The sequence below is a fragment of the Humulus lupulus genome, chromosome 2 (genome assembly GCF_963169125.1).
Source record: "Humulus lupulus chromosome 2, drHumLupu1.1, whole genome shotgun sequence".
Lineage (NCBI taxonomy): Eukaryota > Viridiplantae > Streptophyta > Magnoliopsida > Rosales > Cannabaceae > Humulus > Humulus lupulus.
In genome coordinates, this window is record NC_084794.1 from 34,338,296 (window position 1) to 34,364,121 (window position 25,826).

The 25,826-nt window shown below is 39.8% G+C and overlaps 1 protein-coding gene and 1 pseudogene across 1 annotated transcript; one reads left to right on the forward strand and one right to left on the reverse strand.

Moving 5' to 3' along the window:
* Positions 1-20,523: 20,523 nt before the first annotated feature.
* LOC133817651 (uncharacterized) lies at positions 20,524-21,467 on the reverse strand (annotated as a pseudogene).
* Positions 21,468-22,309: 842 nt separating this feature from the next.
* LOC133814131 (uncharacterized) lies at positions 22,310-23,629 on the forward strand. The gene is made up of 2 exons (XM_062247128.1): positions 22,310-23,201; positions 23,346-23,629. The coding sequence occupies exons 1-2, from the start codon at positions 22,310-22,312 to the stop codon at positions 23,627-23,629; spliced, it is 1,176 nt and encodes a 391-aa protein (XP_062103112.1).
* Positions 23,630-25,826: the final 2,197 nt, after the last annotated feature.

Consider the following 25,826-nt stretch of genomic DNA (forward strand, 5'->3'; position numbering starts at 1 on the left):
CTTCCTGATAGGTTTGATACAAAGCTCTTGGTGATGGAGGAAGCAAAAGACTTTGGCAAGATAAAGGTTGAAGAATTGATGGGTTCTTTGGGAATGTTTGAATTGAATCAAAAAATCAAACAAAAAGACAAGCTGAAACCACCAACTAATAAAAATAAAGGCATTGCTTTCAAGATTTCTAAAAAAGAATGTTTTGACAGTGAAGAAGAAGATGAAATGGCTTTGTTAACTAGGAATTTTAAAAAATTCATGAAAAAGTGAGCGATAAAAATAAAAATAATTTTTCAAAATTTTCTAGAGGGAATACTTCTTCAAAACCATTTGTTTCTAAAAAGAGTATTCAATGTAGGGAATGTGAGGGTTTTTGACATATTCAATTCGAATGTGCTAATACTCTGAAAAAAAGAATAAAAAGGGTTTTGAATGTGACTTAGAGTGATGATGATTCGGATAGTAGTGATAATGAATTGTCAAATGTTGCTTTAACTTCTATTGTTTCTAGTATGCCAATCTTTTTGTAGGAAAGTAAGGAAGTAAGCAATAGTGATCTGAAAAAGGAGTTTTCTGTTGAAGTAGAGTCTGATTCTGATGAATCAGAATTGGATGAAGATTCCTTGGCTAAAACATACAAGGAAATGTAATAAAAATTTATGTATGTTCTGAAAATCGATCAATGATCAGGACTATAAAAAATTTAACTGAAAGGGTAAAAAAATGTATACCTATTTGTCATTTTTGTTGTATTAAAGGTCATATACGTCCTAAATTTTTTACCTTGCAAAACACGTTTAATTCCGAATATTTTGAGAAATTTAAAAAACCTGAAAAGAGACAATCCATTGTTAAACAAGTTTGGGTAAAAAAGAATGTGTGTTTTGCTGGTTTTGAAGAAAGATCCGCTGTGTCTAATTTGTGGTACTTTGATAGTGGTTGTTCCAGAGACATGACAAGTGATAGAACAATACTCACTGCGCAATCAGGTTTGACTTCACTGCTTCTAACAACGAGGCCAAGTATGAAGCATTACTCACTGGATTGCGTTTAGCCAGGGACATGAATATAAAGGTGCTCGACATCTACAGTGATTCTCAGCTAGTGGTGAATCAAGTCATGGGAGAATACCAGGCGCGAGGTTTAAAGATGGTTGCCTATTTAAACAAAACGAGAGATTTATTGGCGCAGTTCGACAAATACACCCTCCAACAAGTGCCTCGCGACCAGAATTCCAATACTGATGCTTTGGCCAAATTAGCAAGTGCAAAGGATGCTGATACTCTGAATATAGTGCCGGTTGAGCGGCTGTCTATGCCAAGCATCCAAGGAGAGGAGACCACTATGGTGATCCAGATGGCGGATACATGGATGGCACCATATATAGAGTATCTGACGCAAGGCGTGTTACCAACTGACAGAAACAAAGCCAGGACCCTTCAGCGGAAAGCTGCTAGGTATATCCTAGTCGATGGAATCTTGTACCGAAGGGGATACTCAATGCCACTCCTCAGATGTATTTCAAAAGAAAAGGCCAAAGATTTAATGAAAGAGGTACACGAAGGCTTTTGTGGAGACCACGCTGGGGGGCAAAGCTTGTCAAAAAAGATCCTGAGGCAAGGATACTTCTGGGCCATGATGAATGAAGACTCGATGGAGTTTGTGTGGAGGTGCGACAAGTGCCAGAGGTTCTCCAAATTCCCACGAGCAGCCCCTAATGAGCTTAAACAGATGCAAAGTCCGTGGCTGTTTGCAGTTTGGGGCATTGATCTAATTGGATCTTTGCCCACAGGGAAGGGCAGCGTCAAGTATGTTGTGGTTTCCATTGACTACTTCACTAAATGGGTCGAAGCCGAGCCACTCGTAACCATAACGACCAAGAAGGTGCTGGATTTTGTTATCAAAAACATCGTTTGTTGCTATGGATTGCCGAGGAAAATCATCTCGGATAACAGCACCCAGTTCGATAGTGATTTATTCACGGATTTTTGCGGACGGCATGGCATTATCAAGAGCTTTTCTTCAGTCACTCATCCCCAAGAAAATGGGCAAGTCGAAGTAGTCAACAAAATGCTAAAGGATACACTGAAGAAAAGACTAGAAGAAGCTAAGGGGGCGTGGCCAGAACAATTGCCTGAAGTCCTTTGGTCGTATAAAACTTCCCATCGAACAGCAACAGGCCATACTCCATTCTCTTTAGCTTATTGATATGAGGCTATGTTTCCTGTTAAGTTAGATCCGCCTTCGCATCGCAGAATAATGTACGATCAAGGATCGAACAACCAACTACTGATGGAATCCCTAGACTTGGTCGATGAGAAGCGTGAGCAAGCCCAACTTCGAGTAGCTGCGTAACAGCAAAAAAATGCTCAGTATTTCAATTCTAAAGTGTGAGAAAGGAAATTTAATGTCGGAGATCTATTACTTCGAAGATTTTTCCTGAACACCTGCGACCAAGCTACTGGAGTACTCGGACCTAATTGGGAAGGGCCATACCAGATTGAAGAAGTCCTTCACCCAGGCACCTACAAACTTGCTTGCTTAAATGGAGATCTCGTTCCTCGCTATTGGAATGGAGAACACCTGCGCAGGTACTATCAATGAACAATCCTTCTTAAAGGATTGGCCTGTATTAATTTTACTTTTTACAAGTTATGAAAAAGGGTTGGTCATTTTATGTGACTAATCGCTTATAAGCGTAAGATCTTTTTTATCACTCATACAGACACGTTTTATCCATTTTTTACGAGAAATAAAAAGGGACTCTGCGCAGCCAGTCATTCTTGCCAATTATTGTATTTTATACAAGTATTTGCTCATTACGTGTGTTGTTTTGCTCTATTACAATTTTCATTATTTTGCTCCGAGTAGTATTGTTCAAACAGGTTTTGGTCAAGGCAAGTGACCAAGGACCTAAAGCTCCTCGATCACTTGGGGGGCATATAAGATATCTAGTAAGCAAAGTGTTGACGGTGAAATCTCGTCAACGAAATTAGATCGGAAAACTCAAAGGTAAGTCAGGCGAAGTTTATATAAGAACTGAGAATAAACTTTAAGGAAAAGTAAACACAGATAAACAATGGAGCAAGCCTTAGTATATTTCCCAATAGCCTCTGCATACAATGAATTTTCCAACCCCCTTCCCATGTGGGAGAGGGGTCCTTTTTATAGTAGGCTCTGATGGCCTGGGATACATGGTGGTCCAGGAGACCAAATGGTACATAAGTACTCTGTCAGGAGAATGGTTTCAGAAGCTGAGGTCTTGCATCCAGTACAGGGGCAGGCGTCAGGAGGATGTCTCCACTTCTTTTCCGTACCCATGTCAGTGGAGTGGGGACAGACATAGTAGCGCAGGTGGTAGTGGTGTCGACTCTGTCTCCTGGCCGTAGACGTACGGGCCATAACTCTTATTCCAGCATTCCCACTGGTACGGGTGTCTGTACTTTGACATACAGGGTCTTAAGGGTTGTACCCAGTACTAGATCGTACATGAATGTTCCATTCGACTCGTACCCGGACCTCTAAGCATTGGGGTCTTCAAGGCATAGGGAATGGGACACTTGGTGCATGCAGTGGTCGTGACGTGAGGCAAGGCTCTCGGGTCCTTGGCATGGGATGCCTGAAGCACCCCGAGGTCACTCACGAGCATGGGTGATGGGCATGTGGCCTCAACAGATGTCTAAGGGTGCAAGGCGAGATGCCTTCCTCGCGAGCCCCTTGTGGACACGGCTCCCTTGGCGTGTGGTCCCACTCGCGTGGCCACCTGGTGGCATAGCTCCCATGCCACTCAGACTTTGAAGGCCATGGCATGGCTCCTATTCCTTCGCGAGACCTCCTTGGAAGGCATGTTGATGGCGTGGCGCGCGCGGGATGCGGGGCCTCGCATGGTGCTGGGCGCGCGCGGGACACGTGGCCTTGCCTGGTGCTGGGCACGCGCGAGGCGGGGGGCCTCGCCTGGTGCTGGCGCGCGCGAAGGGGTGGCCTCGCCTGATGCTGGGCGCGCGCGAGGAAAAGGACCTCGCCTGGTGCTAGCGCGCGCGAGGGGGTGGCCTCGCCTGGTGCTGGCGCGCGCAAGGCCATCAGGGCTACCGCGCGAGAGGCAACAGTGGCTCGGGGTCACCCCAACCCAGCCATATTTTGGGGAGTTTATGGGGCCTAAGCATACACTTTGAGTCTTTTATGGGCATGGAATATTGAGCATCCACAAAGGCCACACTTCATGGCTCACTAAGTGATGCTTCCCTTGGGACAATCTCCCAGTTTCACAAGACTTATAGGTCTGAGCTTGATAATGTGACTAAGTGACCTTTAGCCTTGTATTTTCACCATGTACTGGGGATTTTCTTCTTGGTGGATTTTTGGCATCCACACTTGCCCCCCAGTCTATAGGGAGGCCTTTAGGCGTTCTTGTAGACTCTTCTCATCCTTTTTGTCATTCTCTTATTCTTCTTCTTTTTCTCTCTCTTTTTTTTTATTATATTGATCACGTTCGAGGTCCTTTGGAACCCACGCGAAAGGGGGTTCGGTAGGTCTCTCTTTGGTGCATCTTGATTGTATCTATAAGGATATATTGACCCCTTGGGTTCTAGTTATCCTTTTATATATTTTTGCGCACGCTTGTTATATCTTGCGAGAAGCGTCCTTCTCGTCATTAGGCATAGTACTATTTTTGCAAGCATCTTCTTTGAGACCCTTTTTGCAAGTGTCTTCTTTGAGACCCTTTTCGGAAGCGTCTACTTTGAGACCCTTTTTGGTAGCGTCTACTTTGGAGACCCTTTTTTGGAGGCGTCTACTTTGGAGACCCTTTTTGGAGGTGTCTACTTCGGAGACCCTTTTTTGGAGGCATCTACTTTGGAGACCCCTTTTGGAGGTGTCTACTTCGGTGACCCCTTTTGGAGGCATCTATTTCGGAGACCCTTTTCGGAGGCGTCTACTTTGGAGATCCTTTTCGGAGGCGTCTACTTTGGAGTCCCTTTTTGGAGTCGTCTACTTTGAAGACCCTTTTTGGAGGCGTCTGCTTTTGAGGTGATTTCCCCTCGGGTGGGGACTTTCATGGCTAGAGGATCTTCGTTTGATCTCAAACATGGTCAGCGACCTCTCTAGCACGATGCCCCCCTTCTATATGGAATCTCCAGACGTATTGGTAGTATGGCCACTGGAGGAAGGTTCGCTTTCTTCGACATGGAAGTTCTTATGGCCCTCTTCCACACGTATGTACTTCTGTGCTCTCTCTCGAAGTCATCCAAATTCAAAACTTCTCTTTTGAGCATGCTTCCCCATAACTTGCTTCTTGGACGAACTCCGGCTGTAATAGCCATCTTGAGCTCCACTTTGGTTAAATCTCCCACCTTTGTTGCCTCCATACTGAACCTATGGACGTAGTCCTTCAGACTTTCATTCTCGCCTTGTTTTATGTTAGCGAGGTTGGTAGTTGGCATGACGTAATCACAGGCTGCATGGTGCTGCTGAAGAAATTCATCAGAGAATTGTTGCCATGACTCGATTGTTCATGGCCTTAACCTCTTGAACAACTTGTATGCCACTCCTTTAAGCGTAACGACAAAGCAATGACACTTTGCCCTGTTGTTGACCCCTCTTAACCTCATCAAGTTATTGAAGGAGTCTATGTGATATTTTGGGTCTGTAGTACCCTCGTATGGAGTCATTCGAGGCTCTCTGAAGCCAGTGGGCACTTGCTCAGCCTGAATCTCCCTTGTGAAGGGTGAGTCACGGTCAAATTCTTCGTCATCCATGTGCCCCCCAAGCGCAGTGGTGATCTTGCCCCGAGGGCTTCGCATTTTGGTGTCTAGTCCCCTCCTCTTTTTGCATAAGGAGTCTTGTGGGTTCTTGGGCTGATCCCTTGCCTTGGTTGTGTTCCTTGGGGGAACCGCGGGGGGTGCGTGTCTTACTTCTGACCTCTTCTCATTGAGCTCTTTTCTTAGGCCAGGGGGTGCCTCTTTTGAAGGGACTTCGGCCTCATTCTTACGACCATCATCTTCCCTCTGCCTATGCTCCTGGGGACATTTCGTCGGCCTAGGTCCCCCATGGTACTTTGCCTGGGGGGTTTTACTGGTGGAAAGTTGGGTTCCCCCATCGTCTATGGGGACATCGTTCTCCCCTTTTTCATGCTCCTTCCCTTTACGCTCTGGGATGGGCATGCTTGACTTCCCTTGCAGTAGGTCGTTTAAAACCTCCTGCATGTTCTCTATCATGGTTTCCAACCTTCTATTCTTTTTATGCAACTCGTGAATCTCATCCTTGTAGAAGCGCGTCCTTGAGCTGACACTTACCGAGCGTACCCCGGGACACTTGCCTGGCCAGTGCATCGAGGGACCGGGGTCCTGGTGGCCTGAGCGTGGGGTCAACCGGGGCCGGTTAAGTGGATACACTAGTGGCTCTGAATGACCTCCGTCGGGCTGGATAGCTGGGGATGATGCTTCCCTCTCCTCCCCCGGGGGAAGATGTTCTTCTGGCCTACCTCCATTCTCGGGCGGAGGGGGGTCTTTCTCGGAGGCCCTCCGCTCTACTTCGTCTCGGTGAACCTCAACCTCTTGTATTTGCCGTAGGTGTTTTGAACGTCTTAGCATCTTTCTTTGTTGGAAGTGATGGAAGAACACTGGCTTGATGCTTGTTCTTCCCACAGACGGCGCCAAACTGTTGACGGTGAAATCTCGTCAACGAAATTAGATCGGAAAACTCAAAGGTAAGTCAGGCGAAGTTTATATAAGAGCTGAGAATAAACTTTAAGGAAAAGTAAACACAGATAAACAATGGAGCAAGCCTTAGTATATTTCCCAATAGCCTCTGCATACAATGAATTTTCCAACCCCCTTCCCATGTGGGAGAGGGGTCCTTTTTATAGTAGGCTTTGATGGCCTGGGATACATGGTGGTCCAGGAGACCAAATGGTACATAAGTACTCTGTCAGGAGAATGGTTTCAGAAGCTGAGGTCTTGCATCCAGTACAGGGGCAGGCGTCAGGAGGATGTCTCCACTACTTGTCCGTACCCATGTCAGTGGAGTGGGGACAGACATAGTGGCGCAGGTGGTAGTGGTCGACTCTGTCTCCTGGCCGTAGACCTACGGGCCATAACTCTTATTCCAGCATTCCCACTCCCCCACTGGTACGGGTGTCCATACTTCGACATACGGGGTCTTAAGGGTCGTACCCAATACTAGATCGTACATGAATGTTCCATTCGACTCGTACCCGGACCTCTAAGCATTGGGGTCTTCAAGGCATAGGGAATGGGACACTTGGTGCATGCAGTGGTCGTGACGTGAGGCAAGGCTCTCGGGTCCTTGGCATGGGATGCCTGAAGCACCCCGAGGTCACTCACGAGCATGGGTGATGGGCGTGTGGCCTCAACAGATGTCTAAGGGTGCGAGGCGAGACGCCTTCCTCGCGAGCCCTTTGTGGACACGGCTCCCTTGGCGTGTGGTCCCACTCACGTGGCCACCTGGTGGCGTAGCTCCCATGCCACTCAGACTTTGAAGGCCATGGCATGGCTCCTATTACTTTGCGAGACCTCCTTGGAAGGCATGTTAATGGCGTGGCGCGCGCGAGATGCGGGGCCTCGCATGGTGCTGGGCGCGCGCGGGACATGTGGCCTCGCCTGGTGCTGGGCACGCGCGAGGTGGGGGGCCTCGCCTGGTGCTGGCGCGCGCGAAGGGGTGGCCTCGCCTGATGCTGGGCGCGCCCGAGGAAAAGGGCCTCGCCTGGTGCTAGCGCGCGCGAGGGGGTGGCCTCGCCTGATGCTAGCACGCGCGAGGGGGTGGCCTCGCCTGGTGCTGGCGCGCGCAAGGCCATCAGGGCTACCGCGCGAGAGGCAACAGTGGCTTGGGGTCACCCCAACCCAGCCATATTTTTGGGCGTTTATGGGGCCTAAGCATACACTTTGAGTCTTTTATGGGCATGGAATATTGAGCATCCACAAAGGCCACACTTCATGGATCACTAAGTGATGCTTCCCTTGGGACAATCTCCCAGTTTCGCAAGACTTATAGGTCTGAGCTTGATAATGTGACTAAGTGACCTTTAGCCTTGTATTTTCACCATGTACTGGGAATTTTCTTCTTGGTGGATTTTTGGCATCCACACAAAGCATATCAAAAGGTATGTAAACACATGAGCAAAATAAGTGAAAGCATGCCAGGGTACTTAGAGTATTTTTCAAAATTTTGTATTTTGTTAAATAAAACCAAAGTGCTATGCTAAGTTCGGTTATGCGAACAGATGTTATAATAAGACACAAATGTATTATAATATCAAAAAAGAATTACTTTACACCACGAGCAGTATTGCTCGGATGTAACTGTTCGATTAAAAGGAAAATAGCTGCCCATGCAGCAATCAAAAATTAAATAAGGAATTGTCTTTACATCACGACCCGTAGGTCGTGTATTTAAAAAGAAAAAAAAAACTATGAAGTTGCCGGGGGGGTCTTGTGGCGATTGCTGCGGCTGCTGGTCGACTGCATCCCCAGCTTCTTCTCAGGCGCCTTCGATGCCGGTTGCTAGAGAAATTTCTAGAGACCTTGGAATTGTCTCTTCCTCTAGGCGGGCAACGCACCTAGCCAGCTCCGCCTCCCTAATATGGTCTGGGAGATAGGAAAAGTTGGCAGTGGAGTTGTTCTTCCAGAACAAATAGAAGCACTCGAACGATGCCCCCTCATAGTCTTCAAGGTTATGGGTGTTCTGTTCCTCTAAAGCAGCAACCTCTTGGCAACTTATTGCAAGCTAATCTTGAAGCTTGTGGGCTTCCCGATAATTCCTGAGCGAGACCTCCTTGTACTGCTCCTTTGATGCAGTGATCCTATCGATACTTGCATCCTTCCTCTTCAACTCCTCTTTGAGAGAAGCAATTGTGGCCTCGGTCACTTGCAACGCCTCAAGGTGCTTCGCATTGACTTTTTTAAGAACCTCAGTATGTTTCGCCTCGGCCTCTTTGAGGGCCTCAGAATGTTTCGCCTCGACCGCCTTCAGCTGCTCGGCATAAGTAGCCTCAGACGCCTTGAGTTGCTTGGTGTATTGAGCCTCAGCAGCACTAAGCTGATCGCTGAGTTTCTTCTCAAACTGAGCATTCTGCGTCCTTGAAGATCGCCAGCCAGAAGTCAGGGTAAGCAGCCCCTGCGATCAGAAAAAGATAAGGTCGTTAATAGGAGCAAGTTAAAAAGATGATTTACAAAGCAGAAAGCAACTTACAGCAAGCACTTCGTTCAGTGTGCGGCTGAGGACCTGGTCGACCCCCATGGAACCGGTCTCCTAGATTGCCTCCCGGCTGCGTCGGTGCTTCGTTATTTTTGACAGCCTATCTTTGGCTGAGCTGAGCACCACGCCCGTAAGGTCGTCCCCTAAGGCTTCTTCCCGACGACCAGCCGATTACTGAACGGTGGATGTTGGAGGCGTAGGGTTGACTGGAGCCTGAGGAGGAGTCTGTTCGACCAGAGACGGAAGATCTGGGTTTGTTGGAGTTGGAGGAGTCGCCTCCCTGATAGGAGCCTGTGGAGGAGTTGTCTCCCTCTTTGGAGTAGACGCGGGAGGGTCGTCTGTTCGAGACTTTTTCGCAGGCTGGTTGCTGCAGCCCTCCCCAGACTGGCGCCTATGGGATTTCTTCTTTTTCGTAGAGTTAGTGTACAAGTCGAAGGCACGCTCGGCAGGCATGTCTGCAAAAAAGAAACAAGTGAACAGTCAGGCAATATAATAAAAGAAACTTGCTGAGTTTAAGAAGCAAGGACAGAGAAATTGAAAGTATAATACCCGAGCTATCATTACTGGCCGCTACATTATTTACTCTACTAGTGTTACACTCACTCTCTAGCCTGAAGAAATCTTAATTTAAAGCAGGATGGTATTTAAAGTTGACATCCCCGTCGAAGAGGTGACAGGGAATAGGCAAACTATCAAAGAGCGAGAAATCAGTACCGTTCTCGTCTGACGATTCGTCAAGAGGCTCAAGAGGGATATTGGCCTTCTTTTTTCCCTTTCCCTGAGGGGCGGGGGGAGCAATAGCTCGTGGAGTGTTGGAGGGTTCCTTGATTGTCACTCCGGTTGTCCTCCTTTGAGGTTGTGACACGTCCGGGTGCTGCTCGGGTTTCTCCTCGCCAGTGGAACTTCCCGCTATTGACTCCCTCACGTCTTGGTGGGGTGCTAAAATCCCGACCAGCCTTAAGTTGGCCTCCGTGATCAGTTGTTTGACACTTTTCTCTATGTCGGTCATGCTGGCCAGGAGGGCTGATCTCATCTCCATGTCTGGAGTAGGGTCTGGTCGTAACCATGGGCCTGAAATGCACTAAATTTCTAAGGAAAATGCAACAAAAAATTGGAGAAAGATTGACGAACAGTGGTACAAAGACTTTACCTCCTTGAGTGAAGGCCAAGTTATTCGCGACCATGTCAGTCGTCACGAAATACTCCAGATGGTACCTCCCCACGTTCGAGATGTAGGTGGTGTCAGTCAAGAAAGTGCGACCTGTTTCCTAGTGACAGAAGTGGAAAAACCCCATGTTTTCTTGGTTGGGGTTAGATTTGAGGTCGAACAGATAGTTGACCTCATGTGGTGTGGGGACGGGCCATTTCTTGTGGCTATAGAGTGCAGCAAGCATTCTATATCCGTTGGGAGTTATTTGAAAAGGGGCGACCCGAAGGAATTGGCCACCCCCTGAAAAAAAAGATGAAGAGGCAGGGTAGCTCCTGCCTCAATGTGGTACCTCGACCAGGCGCTGAAAGCACCTCTAGGCAAGTTCACCCGTTGATCTTGAGTGGGTTGGACTAGTGTCACCCCAGGGAGTCCGTATTTTTTGATGTAATTAGCGATCATCCTGATCGTTACCCGACTGACAGGGGCGATGTACCATTCAACATTTGGTTGAATGGTGTGTCGAGGCTGAGCGCGAGTTTGAATGTTAGGGTCAGGCATATTTCTTTCTCGACCACTGGTCGAGGGAATTCCAACCTGAGGAGTAAGCTGATTTGAAGGGTTGGAAGCTTTCTTTTTTTCTGGGCAGTGGATTTTACTCTACCCATGGCTGGAAGGTTTGACTGAGGTCTATAGGGTGGGGTTCGAGAAAAAGGAATTTCTGGTATAAGCAACGACGGTTGCTCCTCGTCTTCAAGTAATTGGGCAAGCAGGTCGTTGTTGATAGGCCTTTCACCTCCCCACGGATCTTGCATGAAAAGCTGCGAACAGAGAAAGGGGGAGGTGAGAACGTAAAGCCTAAAAATCTATGTTGAGAGTTAGAATAACGTTGCTCACGTATAAAAGTTAAGCTTTTATACGACCAGCAACATTCTAGAAAAAAACACTAAGTTCTATACGAGCAGTTTGAAAAACAGATTGGAAAGCAGAAGTAAAAAGTTTTTCGGAAAAAAGCTTTTTCGACTTCGAAGGGGCGGGAAAAACCCAGTTTTTCAACTAGCTTAAAAATCAAATTTTTACTTCGATTTTACGCCTACATCTACAATCTCGACTACCAAACTGGCTCTTAACTGCTACAAGACATTGTTTCATCACCCTTTCAAGCATGGTTAACATTCCCAATTTCCCCAACATAGTTTCAGTCAAGAACAATAAAAAATCTCCAAGAACTCATAAATCAGAAATAGAGATAAACAAGTATTACATGGCATATCAACAACTGAAAGGTTTGAAGAAACGTACTCGTATGAAAGATGGAGTAAAGTTATGAGCCGCTAAGTTGATTCAGCTGGGCAAGAGCTTCGTGATCCGTCTGAGTTTCTGGGTTTCTAGAAATATAGCTCACGGTTCTTCAATTTTCTTGAGGATAAAGTTAAAGTGTAAAAAGTAAAAACTGATTCTGAAGGGTTATTTATATTAGCCGAGGAGCAGTTACCAAGGTAATCATAAAGGGTAACTTTTCAAGGCATGGGGAAGTGTGATAGCTGTCAGACAAGTTATTGGGAAACCGAAAAGACTTGATTAGGCATGATTGGTCACCGTTTTCAAGAAAGCACAGGCGACTCTGACAGATTTCGTGGGGTATTCAAAGAGTCAGTTTCCTAAGTTTACTTATTGCTGGTCGCAATAAATAAACTTGGGGGGCAAATGTTTACCCTAAAAATGACTACTGATGATGTGGCAAGGATTTCTCCTACGTAGTTGACACGTGGCAGAAGTACTGCTCGACTATCGACCAGAAGCACATCGCTTCGTCAGGGCTTAACTTTTAGATACGACCAGGCTGGTCGTATAACCTGATTTATTTCCTTCTTAAACTGTAATCTTATTATAATTGCATTGAATATTTCTTCATTATTATCTTGATACACGATTATTAAGGAAAGATAGGGCATGTTGACATATATAACCCTCCTTGAGCCTATAAATATACATGAAATAGCTCAAGGAAGGGACTTTTTGAGGGCTGAATCTTTTTGCTAATTGAGAGAACGATAGTGCAATTATCCATCGTTTCATTGTATTTCTTCCAAGGTTGGTGAAACTCAAGAACCCGAGTTCTTTGATCACTGCTTTGAGATTCAATCTTAATAATAGCATTAAGTGGACGTAGGTCATTGCCATCCTTTGGGGCCTAGCCACTATAAAACCTTGGTGTTTTATTTTCTTCCATTAGATTATCTTTCTTAGTTGTTGTTTTATCTTTTCTCGTATATTTGACTCCATGTCGTTGGCCAAATCGAGGGTCAACATGTTTGATTATTATTGAGGCATGTCGGGTGATTAAATATGATGCATATGATGCACGAGGAACATGTTTTTAGGGCATGTCATGAATGTTGAATATGAGACTGATCAGAGCTTGAGTCTCTATGTTTGTGCATGATCATAATTGTGCTAGCAATTGTTAAGTAAGCATGCTGAATGCCCTACGTTTGGATATTTGACATATGATATATGACTGGTAGCATTGCTTACTTGTGCGTGGCACTGACTCATTAGTCAGAATTGGCAATGGTGTCAGTATCAACTGTGAAGCTGTGACTCATTAGTCAAGTTCAGTAGTGGTACTGAGCACTAGTCACATGGTATTGACTCATAAGTCAAGAACGGACCTAGCGTGTTTAACGCAAGTCGATAAAAGATTAGATCTAATCGACATCTGCATTGAATGACGCAAATGAGCATTAATGCCAGACCGACCTCAAGTTCGATGAAAACTAAAAGCGCTTGTCTAGTCTAAGGGCTAGTTATTTAGAGCCAAAGCCAAAAAGGCCAAGGTAACTTGCAAGTCACATGGCTAGGAGGGTATGGGACCTCCAAAGTGTGACTCATTAGTCACCTATACAGAGTGAGACTCATTAGTCTCCTATATAGAGTGTGACTCATTAATCACCTATACAGAGTGAGACTCATTAATCTTCTTTACAAAGTGTGACTCATTAGTCTTCTATACAGAGTGTGACTCATTAGTCACCTAGACAGAGATAGACTGATTAGTCTTCCATACAGAGTGTGACTCATTAGTCACCTATGCAGGGCATGACTCATTAGTCATCTATACAGAGTGTGACTCATTAGTCACCTATGCAGGGTGTGACTCATTAGTCACCCACTCCGAGATTGACTTACTAGTCATTTATTCAAGAAGCAGGTCCCCAGAGATTGACTCATTAGTCATCTATTCAGATGTAGGACCCCATAATCATTTGTTTGCACCTGCTTGCATGCATGAGGAAGCCTATTATTGCTAGGCATGCACATTATGATTTGATGACATGTTATTACTGTTCATTAGCATATTTAGTTTTCTTGCTGGGCTTCGGCTCACGGGTGCTAGGTGGTGCAGGTAAAGGAAAAAGAAATCTGGACCATCCTTGAGTTGGAGAGCTTAAGTGACGATGTGTACATATGCGGCTGCTCGACCGCCACGGCCGAGGGTTGAAAGAGGAACTAGGATTAAACCTTGTTTTGCCGCTTAGATTGGCTGGTTGTAAATATTTTCTTGTAATTAACCTTTAAATTATATTTTCTGGGATCCCAATGTATACAGTAAACGTTCTAATGAAACATTATATCTTAACCAAAATTTTTAATCCCTAAACTGTTAATCATACTTAGTCACACGATTATGGCCAAATGACTCGATTAGCGAGTTTAGCACTGTTTATAATGTGCACCGTAACGGTCCCTGGAGTTTAGGGCGTAATGGTCCCTATGAGGCCATTGAGAAGATTAGAGCTTGGATACTCGCTTCTCAGAGTAGGCAGAAAATTTATGCAAATCCCAAGCGCAGGAACGTGGAATTCTAGGTGGGAGACTATGTCTTCCTTAGAGTCTCGCCATGGAAAGGGGTGAGGAGATTTAGGAAGAAGGGCAATCTTAGCCCTAGATTTGTAGGTCCATTTGAGATCCTAGAGAGGATTGGTTAAGTGGCTTATAGGTTGGCCTTGCCTCCGGCATTGTCAGCAGTGCATAACATGTTTCATGTTTCAGCACTTCAGAGATATGTATCTGATGTGACTCATGTCTTGAGTTATGAAGATCTGGAGCTTGAGGCATATCTCTCCTTTAAGGATCAGCCAGTCCAGATACTTGACAGAAAGGAAAGGGTCCTCAGGAATAAGACGATACCTTTAGTTAAGGTATTGTAGAGGAACAACAAGGTCGAGGAAGTGACCTGGGACCTGGAGTCAGATATGCAGAAACAGTATCCCGAGCTGTTCAAGTAACTTTCGAGGACGAAATTTCTGTAAGGAGGGGATAGCTGTAATGCCCTAAAATCCCTAATGCGGTTTAATGGTTGGATTAGTAGGGCGGGAGGGCCATAATTGATTTATTATGCCATTAAATGATTACGTGCATGTTTATGTTAATTATATTATAATATGATGTTAAATTCATGCATGTGGGTCCACATTTCATCATAGGGACATTTTGGTAATTTTTCTCGTTGAGGGCATAATTGTGTATTTTCATGCATGTTGGTGAACTATTGTTGAGGCCACATCATAATGTGGATTTGTTCGAGTCATTCAGCATGAGACGATCTTTGAGTGCAAGTTAGCGATTTGGTCATAACGAGATGAAGTTCGGGGCTCGGGGTAAGTCTCGAGGTATTTTGGTGATTAGAGCGTTGCCGGGAATTAAAGGGAATGGGATATGAATTATTGGTTTTTGAGACTAACGGGAATTGACGGGTGTTAATTATGATTAACGAAATAGATGGAAAATGACAATTTTACCCTTGGGAGCCTTTAGAAAACTTTAAATGACCTAGGGGCAAAAAGGTCTTTTCACCTTAAGATTGATATAAGCCATTGAAGGTTGTGGAAGGTTAGCCAAAACAGAGTATCAAAGTTTCCTCTGGTACATCCTTTTCTTCTCCTTTTTTTCCCTTGGATTTTTGAGCTGTTCTTGAGGACTCAAGCTAGGTAAGAGGATCTTGAGGGCTTAGGATTGTGTTCCACCATTTAAGAGGATCTTAAACTGAGCTTGAGGTAAGTTTCTAGCCATTAAAACTCTAGCTTTGCTCTGTTTTTGTTTTGGTTTTTAGCTTGGTTTTCTAAGTTGGTTAATGGGAATTGGTGGAAGTTTTTAGCTAGGGTTACTTGGGTTGTGATGCCTAGGACATGTGTAGATGGTTTTTGGGTTCATTTGGGGACTTAAAATGAGGTTTGGAAGCTTTTGGTTCAGGTTGGAAATGGTGGAGTCGAACGGGGAAAGTTTTAGGGCATTTCTGGCTGAGTGTAGCGCTACAGCGCCCACAAGTGGGTGCTACAATGCTACTCAGGGTGGTTCTTGTCTGACTTGAGTGCTAGGGCATTTTTAAGGGTTTTTGGTTTGGGGTTTCAATTCATAAGGCTCAAGATCAAATCTACTCACCATTTGGGTACAATTCGCGGTCCCGGGAGTGAGGTTTAGGTCAAGACCCTTTGATTGTTGATTTTCATTAATGGAGGTTATAATTGGTTATGATTAGGTAACCGCTAAGGAATCAAGGTCGATCGTTCTCAAGGGTCGTTCTTCTACTATGTCTCGCTCGAACCAGATGTAAGAAAACTGCACCTCAAATGTGACATGCATGGTTATTATTGAGGCATGTTGCGTATTTAAATGTGGACATTGATTGTATATCAAATGCTTAGAAAATCTTGCTCACTTATGCATGGCACTGACTAAATAGTCAGAATTGGCAATGGTGTCAGTATTAACTGTGAAGTTGTGACTCACTTTTCAAGTTCGACAATAGTACTGAGCACTGGTCACATGGTATTGACTAATAAGTCAAGAAAGGTCTTAGCATGTTTAACGCAAGCCGACAAAGATTAGATCTAATCGACATCTACATTGAATGACTCAAATGAGCATTAATGCCGGACCGAACTCAAGTTCTATGAAAACTAAAAGCGTTTGTCTAGCCTATGACTAGTCACTTAGAGCCATGGACAGAGAGCCCAGGTGACTACTTCGTCACATGGCTATGGGTGTTGAGCCCAAAGTGACTTACCCAACAGTCACTCATTTGATTGGAGCCAGGGCCAGAAGGTCCAGGTGACTAGACTGTCACATGGATTTGGGTGTTGAGCCCCATAGTGACTTGCTCGTCAGTCACTCATTATGGTTAAAAGAAGGTGTTGAGCCTTGTAGTGACTTGCTCGTCAGTCACTCATTATGGTTAAAAGAACCCCAAGTGTTAAATCACTCATCTGATTAGATTTATACGCTCCTCCATGGTTAATGTAACCAAAAAGTGATATCCACTCATCTGTTTAGGGCTATAAGCTCTGTATGATTATCATGATCATCATTTGATATTATATACATGCAGCATTGAGTTTTCTTGCTGGGCTTTGGCTCATGGGTGCTATGTGGTGCAGGTAAAGGGAAAGAAAAGCTCACCCAACATTGAGTGGAGAGCTTAGGTGGTGATGTGTACATATGCGGCCGCTTAACCACCACGGCCAAGGAGTTTCTCGGAGGAACTAAGGGTTTACCCTATTTTTGCCGCTTAGGTCAGCGAGTTGTAAATTTTAAACTATAATGACCATTTTGGATTGTAAATAACTTGTAAACATTTTATGGGCCCATGAACAGTTTTATATTTTAAATAAAGTATATCATTTTCTTTTGATTGGTTTTTCACCTTAACCTGTTAATAACACTTAGATGCACATTTATAACCAAAGAACTCAATTAGCGAGTTAAGCACGGTTCAAAGTTCATAGTAATGTTCTTGGAGTAACTAGGGCGTTACAAGAATAATGGAATGGAATGGAAACACTACTACAAAACTGGGTTTTCCTGTCGTAATTGTTCATCTAGACTTTATGTTGAAAGTTTAAAACTGTAGGCAAAGGGATCAATACCGACAATTAATAACTATCACAACTGCTTTCAGCAGTTAAGAACTGTCACCATTGACACCAACGCCGACAGTTAATTTGAGACCAATGTCGACAGTTAAAAATTGTCGCTATTGACCTCAACCGATAATTTGTATAAAACCAATAACTATCGCTATTAACTCCAATGTTGACTATTAATAAAATCCAAATAAAAAAACCTAAAAATATATTTATAAAAAAATTAATGAAATTTAATTTAAAAAATAAACTTAATTATGTAAATATATTTATAAAAATATGTATTGATTAACAACCTTTGAAACTAGATTTTTTTTTCTAATATTATTAATTTTTGCATCTATATGTTTATATAATAATTTTTTCATTTAAATTTAAATTATAATACAAAGAATAATACTTAAATTTGTTTGATATATATATATATATAAAATTAGTATTAATTGAAAATGAGTTATTTTATTGATTGGTTAATTGAAAATAAGTTATCGCCAACGACAACTTTTAATTGTTGGCAAATGGCCATATTTAAAAAAATAAAAATTTAACCCAACTCAGTTTAAGGCCCAAACCAATAACCTTAACCCCTCGAACTCACTCTCTTATTTCATATGTTGCTCCCTTCTCTCTAAACATGCTCTCTCTTACCCTCTTGATTGTTTCTCTCTCTCACACATGACCGTGAGCCACTCTCTTCTCCCATATGGCTGACATCTGGTGTAACAACTCTTCGTGCGAGCGGCCAGGTGTGACATGTAGTAACACTTTTTGTGCGACCGTCGTTAAAACTTTTTTAAAATATATAAAAAAATTATTCAATTTTAATATTTATGGTACATTTAGTATTTATTTTTAAATTAAAAAGAACTAATTAAATTAAATTATGTACTTTAAATTATATTATTATTAAAAAAATATAAATATTAATTATATTTTAAAAAATAACCTTGATTAATTTTTTTATGCCCAAACCCATTTATTTTCCTCTCTCTGCTTTCTCTCTTCCCTACCCCAGTGCCTCTTTTTCCACCACTGTCGCTACTCGATTCATGCTTTCTCTCTTCCCTACCTTAGTGCCTCTTTTTCCACCACTGTCGCTACTCGATCCAGCTGCCACTAGAAGGCTGCTTCTCATCTATTTCTCATCTCATCTGCAATAAACAATGATGCATTTTAATGTCTTGCAACATAAATGCATGACATTAAAAAATTCAGGAAGCTTATAATGAAATTAAAAACAATAATAATTTTTTTTTGCAACCAAACGTGATCTAAAATCCTTCACAAATGGTGGAGTTTTGAGATTTATTTTTTTTAAATAAAAAAAAATAAGTAACGCATCCGATTAAGAGACTTTAAACACTTGTTATCTCTTCCGTTGAAAGCCCAAATTAAGATACGTTTATATATAGCCTAAATTTAAACCTTTTTCCCAAAGGCAGGGAACTGAAAAAATAAGGGGAATTTATTAAAAGAAAATTATTAAAGTTAAAATTAAAAAAAAAAAAGAGAAAGAAAGGAAGAAAAATGAAACCATCAACTAGTCTATTGCCTAACTAGTCTATTGCCTGACCTTTATACTTTCTTGCATCTCCTTCTCTCATCTCAGGTTCGACTAGTCTCAGTGTTGAAGTTTTTTTTTTATCTAACCATTGTGATCATTGGTTTGTGTTATTATAGAATATGATTTTTTTTATTTGATCAGATTTATTCTTGATTTAACTTTTTAAGTTTCATCTTATTGTGCGTATGCCTTTTTGAGTTTTGACCTGACGATAACTCCTATAGTGAGAAAGAATAGCTTTTTGGCATGGGATTTATACTTTTTTCCATTTTATTTTTTCAGTTTTATTGGTTTCTTTTTACTCGATATCTAGCTTTATGTTTGTGGATTTGAAATGGGAGCATTGCATTAGATTTGTCAATGCTCGAGGTATATTTCAAATAAGAACTTTGAAAATCTTGTTCTGTTTTGCCTTTTTGAATGTTTTCATTTGGCTTTCTTTATAACATTGAGTGAGTTATAAAATGTACTAGTCGAAGAAGAAGTCAAAAGAAAAAAAAAGATCAGGAAAATGAAATAAAATTCCATATATAATACACTTAAGAAGTTTTTGTAATATGTTTTGTCTTAAAGTTGTTATTCTTATGCCCAGAACCAGACTCTGTTGTTTTTATTTTTAAAATGGACACCAGACTTTGTTTTAAAAAAAAAAATCATGATTGTGCCGTATTTATGATCATGTATGACAGGAGAGTAATAACATATATAGATTTACATACTTACAAATATAAATATATATATATACATATACGTAGGGAGAGAGAAATAGAAATTGAAGTGCACACACATGAGACATCAATGTGTATATATATATACAAATATATAAAGATACATGGGCACGGATTTAGTCCCACCCAGTACGGAGGCAGGACGAGTGTCACTGGTTAATCGGGTCCGTTCGTTTCATTTACGTATATCGAACGGCCGACAAGAACTTACCAAGATGTCATCGTGGTCGTTGGTTACTATTGAGTCTTAATAGCTTGATCTAACGGCTGGTGAGCTTTCTTAATTGAGAAATCGTGTCTGACACCAAAAAATCAGTGATCGGGCTATGTAATAAGGGTACTCTACCAGTGATCATTTCATATTCTATACCTGCTACCGGTTACCATTCTTAATAATAAAATTCCCTTTTTGAATTCTCTCTTATAATCATTATCATTATTTTAGGCGAACTGCAGTCACACGGGACTACGACAATATATGTCGTGGAGAGCACAAATCCAGCTCCAACTCTATTCCAAAAATATCCGCATTTACCCGTTTATGAACAGTGCCACGGTATATATGCGTTCACACGGCATATATGTTTTTTTTTATTAAGATAAATATATTTATATCTTATATATATATTTATATATAAAAAAATATGAATATTATTTGGGTTTATATTTTATGTTGGGTTTTTTAAATTATAAATACATATAATTTAACTTTTTAAATAAAATTTCAAATATTTCATAATTAAGTTTTTATATAATTTATTTTAATTTGTGTGAAAATTCTTACTCTACACTATAAGAAAATAAAATTAACATTGAAATTAATTAAATATACAAAAGATAATTAAAATATTACAAACTTACATTCTAATATTAAAATCAAATATACCAAACATAAAATAGAAAACAATATATATATATATATAATACAAGACAAACTAAGACATACTTCTAATAATTTTAAAAATTATTCCCAGTTCCGCCAAGATAGTCATAATATTGACTATAATCTTGTGAAGGATTTTGAGATCGTTGATGTTCATCTTCAGCTCCTTCTATGTGTTCTTCTTCATATTGAGATCTTTGGAATTGATATGCTCGATATTGAGATCCCTGATATTGAGATCCTTCTCCTTGTTCTCCATGTTCGGATGTTTGTGCTCTTGATCTGTAAATTTTTCTTTTTTCGCTTTGAATAAATTGGCGAAACTCTGGATCGGATATAGAATTCATATCCGTAAATAAAATTTTATTCTCTTCTCTCATTCTAGCCACATCAACCTTTTGTCTCAGAAGTTCATTTCTTTCAAAGTTACCTTTTTTATAACGTTAACAAGTTTTTGACTTTGATCTATTAATTTTTTAAATTGTTCATCACTTTTTTGTTTTCCTTTTGCTTTTTTCACACTGATAGGTCTTTTAGATAAATTAATAGGAACTTCCTCATCATTCATATTAAGATCAAATGAACTCATACCGGTGGGTGCTGATGTCGGTGATTCGAAGCCAGAAGAACAAGATTGGGGGGAATTGAAACTACGACCTTGTTATTGGAATATAGCTGGTGAATTGGTGTTGTCATTTGTAAATTTATCACAATCTTTAAGAATGGACCACACATGAGCAAATTTGAACCCTCTTATGTACTTTGGATCTTGTGCTAATAGCATCTTCGCTTGATTTAACTATTGAATAATAAATAAATATTGTCAATAAAATTAAAAATAAGTTACTAACTAAAAATAAACTATAACAATATATACTCACAATATCTTCTTGAGAAGCACCACTTTGATTTTTATTTTCAATTTGGTTAACGCATCCCCTCAATTTTGAAATTGCCGCAAGAATGGTCGTCATTCGAGTTTGCAAAGATCTTCTCGGTCGAGGTTGACTACTAAACTGTCCAGAGTGATATGCTAATTCAACTCTTGCCCACATCTGATCTCTGGATTGGTTAATTCCTATGATTGGATTTTGAGAAATGTCAGGATACACATGACACAAGTGCACATCTTCTTCAATTGAGTATGAAGAAGTTCGAATTGAAGTCATTTTGAAAGAGAAAGAAGTTGGTTTAGAACTATGTTGAAGAGGTGTGGTCATCTTATGTGAAAAATATGCCATTATATAGGGATGTTGAAGCTAGATTTCTTAAGACAAAATAATTTGAAATCTGAAGACAAAATACGATGTGACAATACAATGCTACGGGTATCTTTTCTTAAGACAAAATATGATGTGACAATACAATGCTACGGGTATCTTTTCTTAAGACAAAATAATTTGAAATTTGAAGACAAAATATGATGTGACAATACAATGCTACGGGTATCTTTTCTTAAGACAAAATAATTTGAAATCTGAATACAAAATACGATGTGACAATACAATGCTACGGGTATCTTTTCTTAAGACAAAATAATTTGAAATCTGAAGACAAAATACGATGTGACAATACAATGCTACGGGTATCTTTTCTTAAGACAAAATATGATGTGACAATACAATGCTACGGGTATCTTTTCTTAAGACAAAATAATTTGAAATCTGAAGACAAAATATGATGTGACAATACAATGCTACGAGTATCTTTTCTTTTAAAATCTGAAGACAAAATACGATGTAACAATACAATGCTACGGTTATCTTTTCTTAAGACAAAATAATTTGAAATCTGAAGATAGTGAATATCTACACTATAAAACATTGGCTTAATGTAGACCAACAACACATACGGCTAAAGATGAATTCTCATTATGGTAGTTCATCTTATTTAGCATCGTCTTCTTCTTCTTCAAATGATGATGATTATTATGATGATCTAGAAAAACAAGTGGTATGTCAAATTACTGCTAACAACAATTTTTGCATCACTCAACACCAAAATAACGAAGGGTCACACAGGGGCTCAATTCCTGGTCATATAGTAGTCAATCGTGACCGAGAAAATGCTAATCACAATCTCTTCAATGACTATTTTGCAGAGAACCCTCGATTTTCTGCCTCGATGTTCCGCCGAAGATTCCGAATGGGTCGTGCTTTATTCCTTCATATTTATGATGTTGTACAAAGGCATGACAATTACTTCGTCCAACGAAGAGATGGACTCGGTAAGCTTGGGTTATCGGGTCTACAAAAAGTAACAGTCGTATTTCGAATGTTGGCATATGGTGTACCGGCAGATGCTACCGACGAGTACATCAAAATAGGAGAATCTACTGCTTTGGAAAGTTTGAAACGATTTTATCGTGTTGTTGTTGCGGTCTTTGGAGCCCGCTATCTTCGATCACCTAACGCTGATGATGTTGCAAGGCTACTACACATTGGTGAAAGTCGAGGTTTTCCAGGAATGTTGGGTAGTTTAGATTGTATGCATTGGAAATGGAAAAATTGTCCTACGGCTTGGGGAGGACAATACGCTGGTCGTAGTGGATCTCCGACTATTATTCTTGAAGCTGTAGCTGACTATGATCTTTGGATATGGTATGCATATTTTGGTCTACCTGGATCTAACAATGATATTAACGTGTTGGAGGCGTCCCATCTTTTTGCTGATCTTGCTGCGGGTGTTTCTCCACCCGCTAATTATGTCATTAAAGGGAAAGAGTATAATATGGGTTATTATTTAGCCGACGGTATATATCCAAAATGGTCTACTATTGTTCAAACCATTCTACTTGACCCGAAGAAACAATTTTTTGCTCGAAAACAAGAACCATGTAGAAAAGATGTAGAACATGCGTTTGGAGTATTGTAATCAAGATTTGCCATTGTGGCAGGACCAGCGCGTCTATGGAATAAGAGGATATTACATGATATAATGACTTCATGTATTATTATGCATAATATGATAATAGAAGATGAACGCAACTTTAATGCACCCATTGAAGAACGGTTTGAAGTGTCAAATCCAGAAGTTGAGAAGGTGGGTAATGACGATGCTCGATTTCAAGAATTTCTAGCTCGATATAGAAAAATCAAAGATAAGGATGCTCACATTGCACTTCGAAATGCATTAATTAAACACTTGTGGGACGAATATAGTATCGGAAAATTAGTTTAATTTAATTAATATTTCAAGGGTGTGTTATGTTTTAGAGTTAATTGAATGTATTTTATTTTAGTAGTGTAATATTTAAATAGGAAAATATAATGTGTTATTATAATTTTCAAGTTTTAATATTTATGAAATATGTTCATGAAATTAATAATGATATTTTCACTTAATTGATTAATTAAATAAATTAACTATAAATAATATAATAATAAAAAGAATATTCTATTTTATTAAAAAATAATATAATAATAAATAATATATTTTTTTGTGTAATTTTTGGTGTTTTGGTTGAAATAAAAAAAAAAATGGTGTTAAGATTCTTTAATTTTGGTGTTGGTCCAATACTATAATAGGGTAATGGGTTAGAGGTAAGGAAGCATTTATTATGTCGGTGTTTTCGGGAACCTTTGCTTCAGCCTTCAGGAAACAAAAAATAGTTCTTCTTCAGAGTTTTATTTTTCTTTCGGTATTTAAGGTTAGTGGTCATCGGGAATTTTGTGTCTTCGTTCCTGATTTTTTTTTAAAAGTTAATTTTTGAGTTATATTGGAAGGGTGATGTTTTGTTTGTTTGTTTTAAGTTTTTAGTGATAGCAAGCTTAGCTTTACCATATTTCAGGCAAAAAAGTGGAAAGTGAAACACTTTAACGATGAAGATTTTGGTTGGGCTTGGTGACTTTGGAGATCATTCCTTCAACAAAAAAAAAGAGGGAATTTTTAAAAGATATGGCTTTTATATCATCAATGTGCAAAAATATGGGAGTTATACTTTTCTTAATTTATATGGAAAATTTATCAAAGAAAAAGTTAAAGTATGGAAAACACAATTAGTAGCTAACTAAAATATGGAAATGTCATATTTTTTTTATCATAGTTATGTTTTCTTTGATTTTGAAAGTAATTTTTTTATTTTTTTTCCATCATTTTTTTCTTTTTTTTCTTACTTGTTTTTTCTTCTATTTTTTCATTCGTCTTCTTTTTTTTCTTCATTTTTATTCATTTATCTATTTTTTTTTCTTTCATTTGTATTGTTTTGTATTTTTTCATATTTTTTCAGTTTTTTTTTCATTCTATTTTTTCTTTATTTTTGTATTTATTATTTTCTCATTCCATTTTTTTTTCTTTTTTCACACATATGAGCTTTTTTTTTTCTTCTTCCATTTTTTTTCATTTTTTCTACCAATTTTTTCATTCATATTTTTCTTTTCTTTTCATTTTTCTATTTTTTTTCTTCTTCTTATTTATTCATATTTTTTTTTTCATTCATCATTTCTTTTGTTTTCTTTCATATTTTTTTTTCATTTTTGTACTTATTCTATTTTTTTTTTCATTTTTTTCACACATATTTTAACATTACATAATTATTCTACTATTTTATTTATTTATTATCTTTTATTATTATAATTTTTTTATAGTTTTTCCACTATATGTAAAAAAAAATCAAATCAATTTTTTCAGCATTTTCTTTTTACTGTAACACTTATAGGAATACCAAAATTTGGAAAGAAAACTAATAAAAATATGAAAACATGAATGGGTAACTGGTTACCTTCACATTCTTTGTGTGTATATTTCTGAGGATAACTGGTTACTTTCACCTTCTGGTGTGTGTATATTTATTGTTTCTTTATGGTAACTAGTTACTTATGTCACTAAAATCATAGTTACTTCTTCTTCCTTTTTTAATGAACTCTTCTTCCATTTTTTCCTTCAAATTTGATGTTTCTTTTCATATTTAATATGAGTAACTCATCACCCCTCTTAGGTAACTGGTTCTCCCTCTTATGGCAGAAAGTTACTCATATCAGGATAACTGGTTACCTCTCCTAGTGCATGTTATTTAACCTAGCTTTATGATTTTTTTTAAGATCAATCAAGTAACTGGTTACCCTACCCAGGATTTGAAAAAAAAAACGCACAATCTTAAAAAAAAACATGTTTATAATAAATAAATAAATAATAATTTTAAAAACAATTCATATTACAAAAAAAAATTTGCAAAACAACCAAAGAAAAATTTAATATAAAAATAAATAACCTAAAAAAATAATAATCAAATTACAAACATACCCTTCCAAATTTGATTAAGAGTAAAACTATAGCATAAACCAACTTTTATACAAAATATATGGGAAAATAAACCCATAAAAGTGAAAATTCTTAAAAAAAGCCATAGACTAACTTTTTTTGAAAAAATGCCATATTT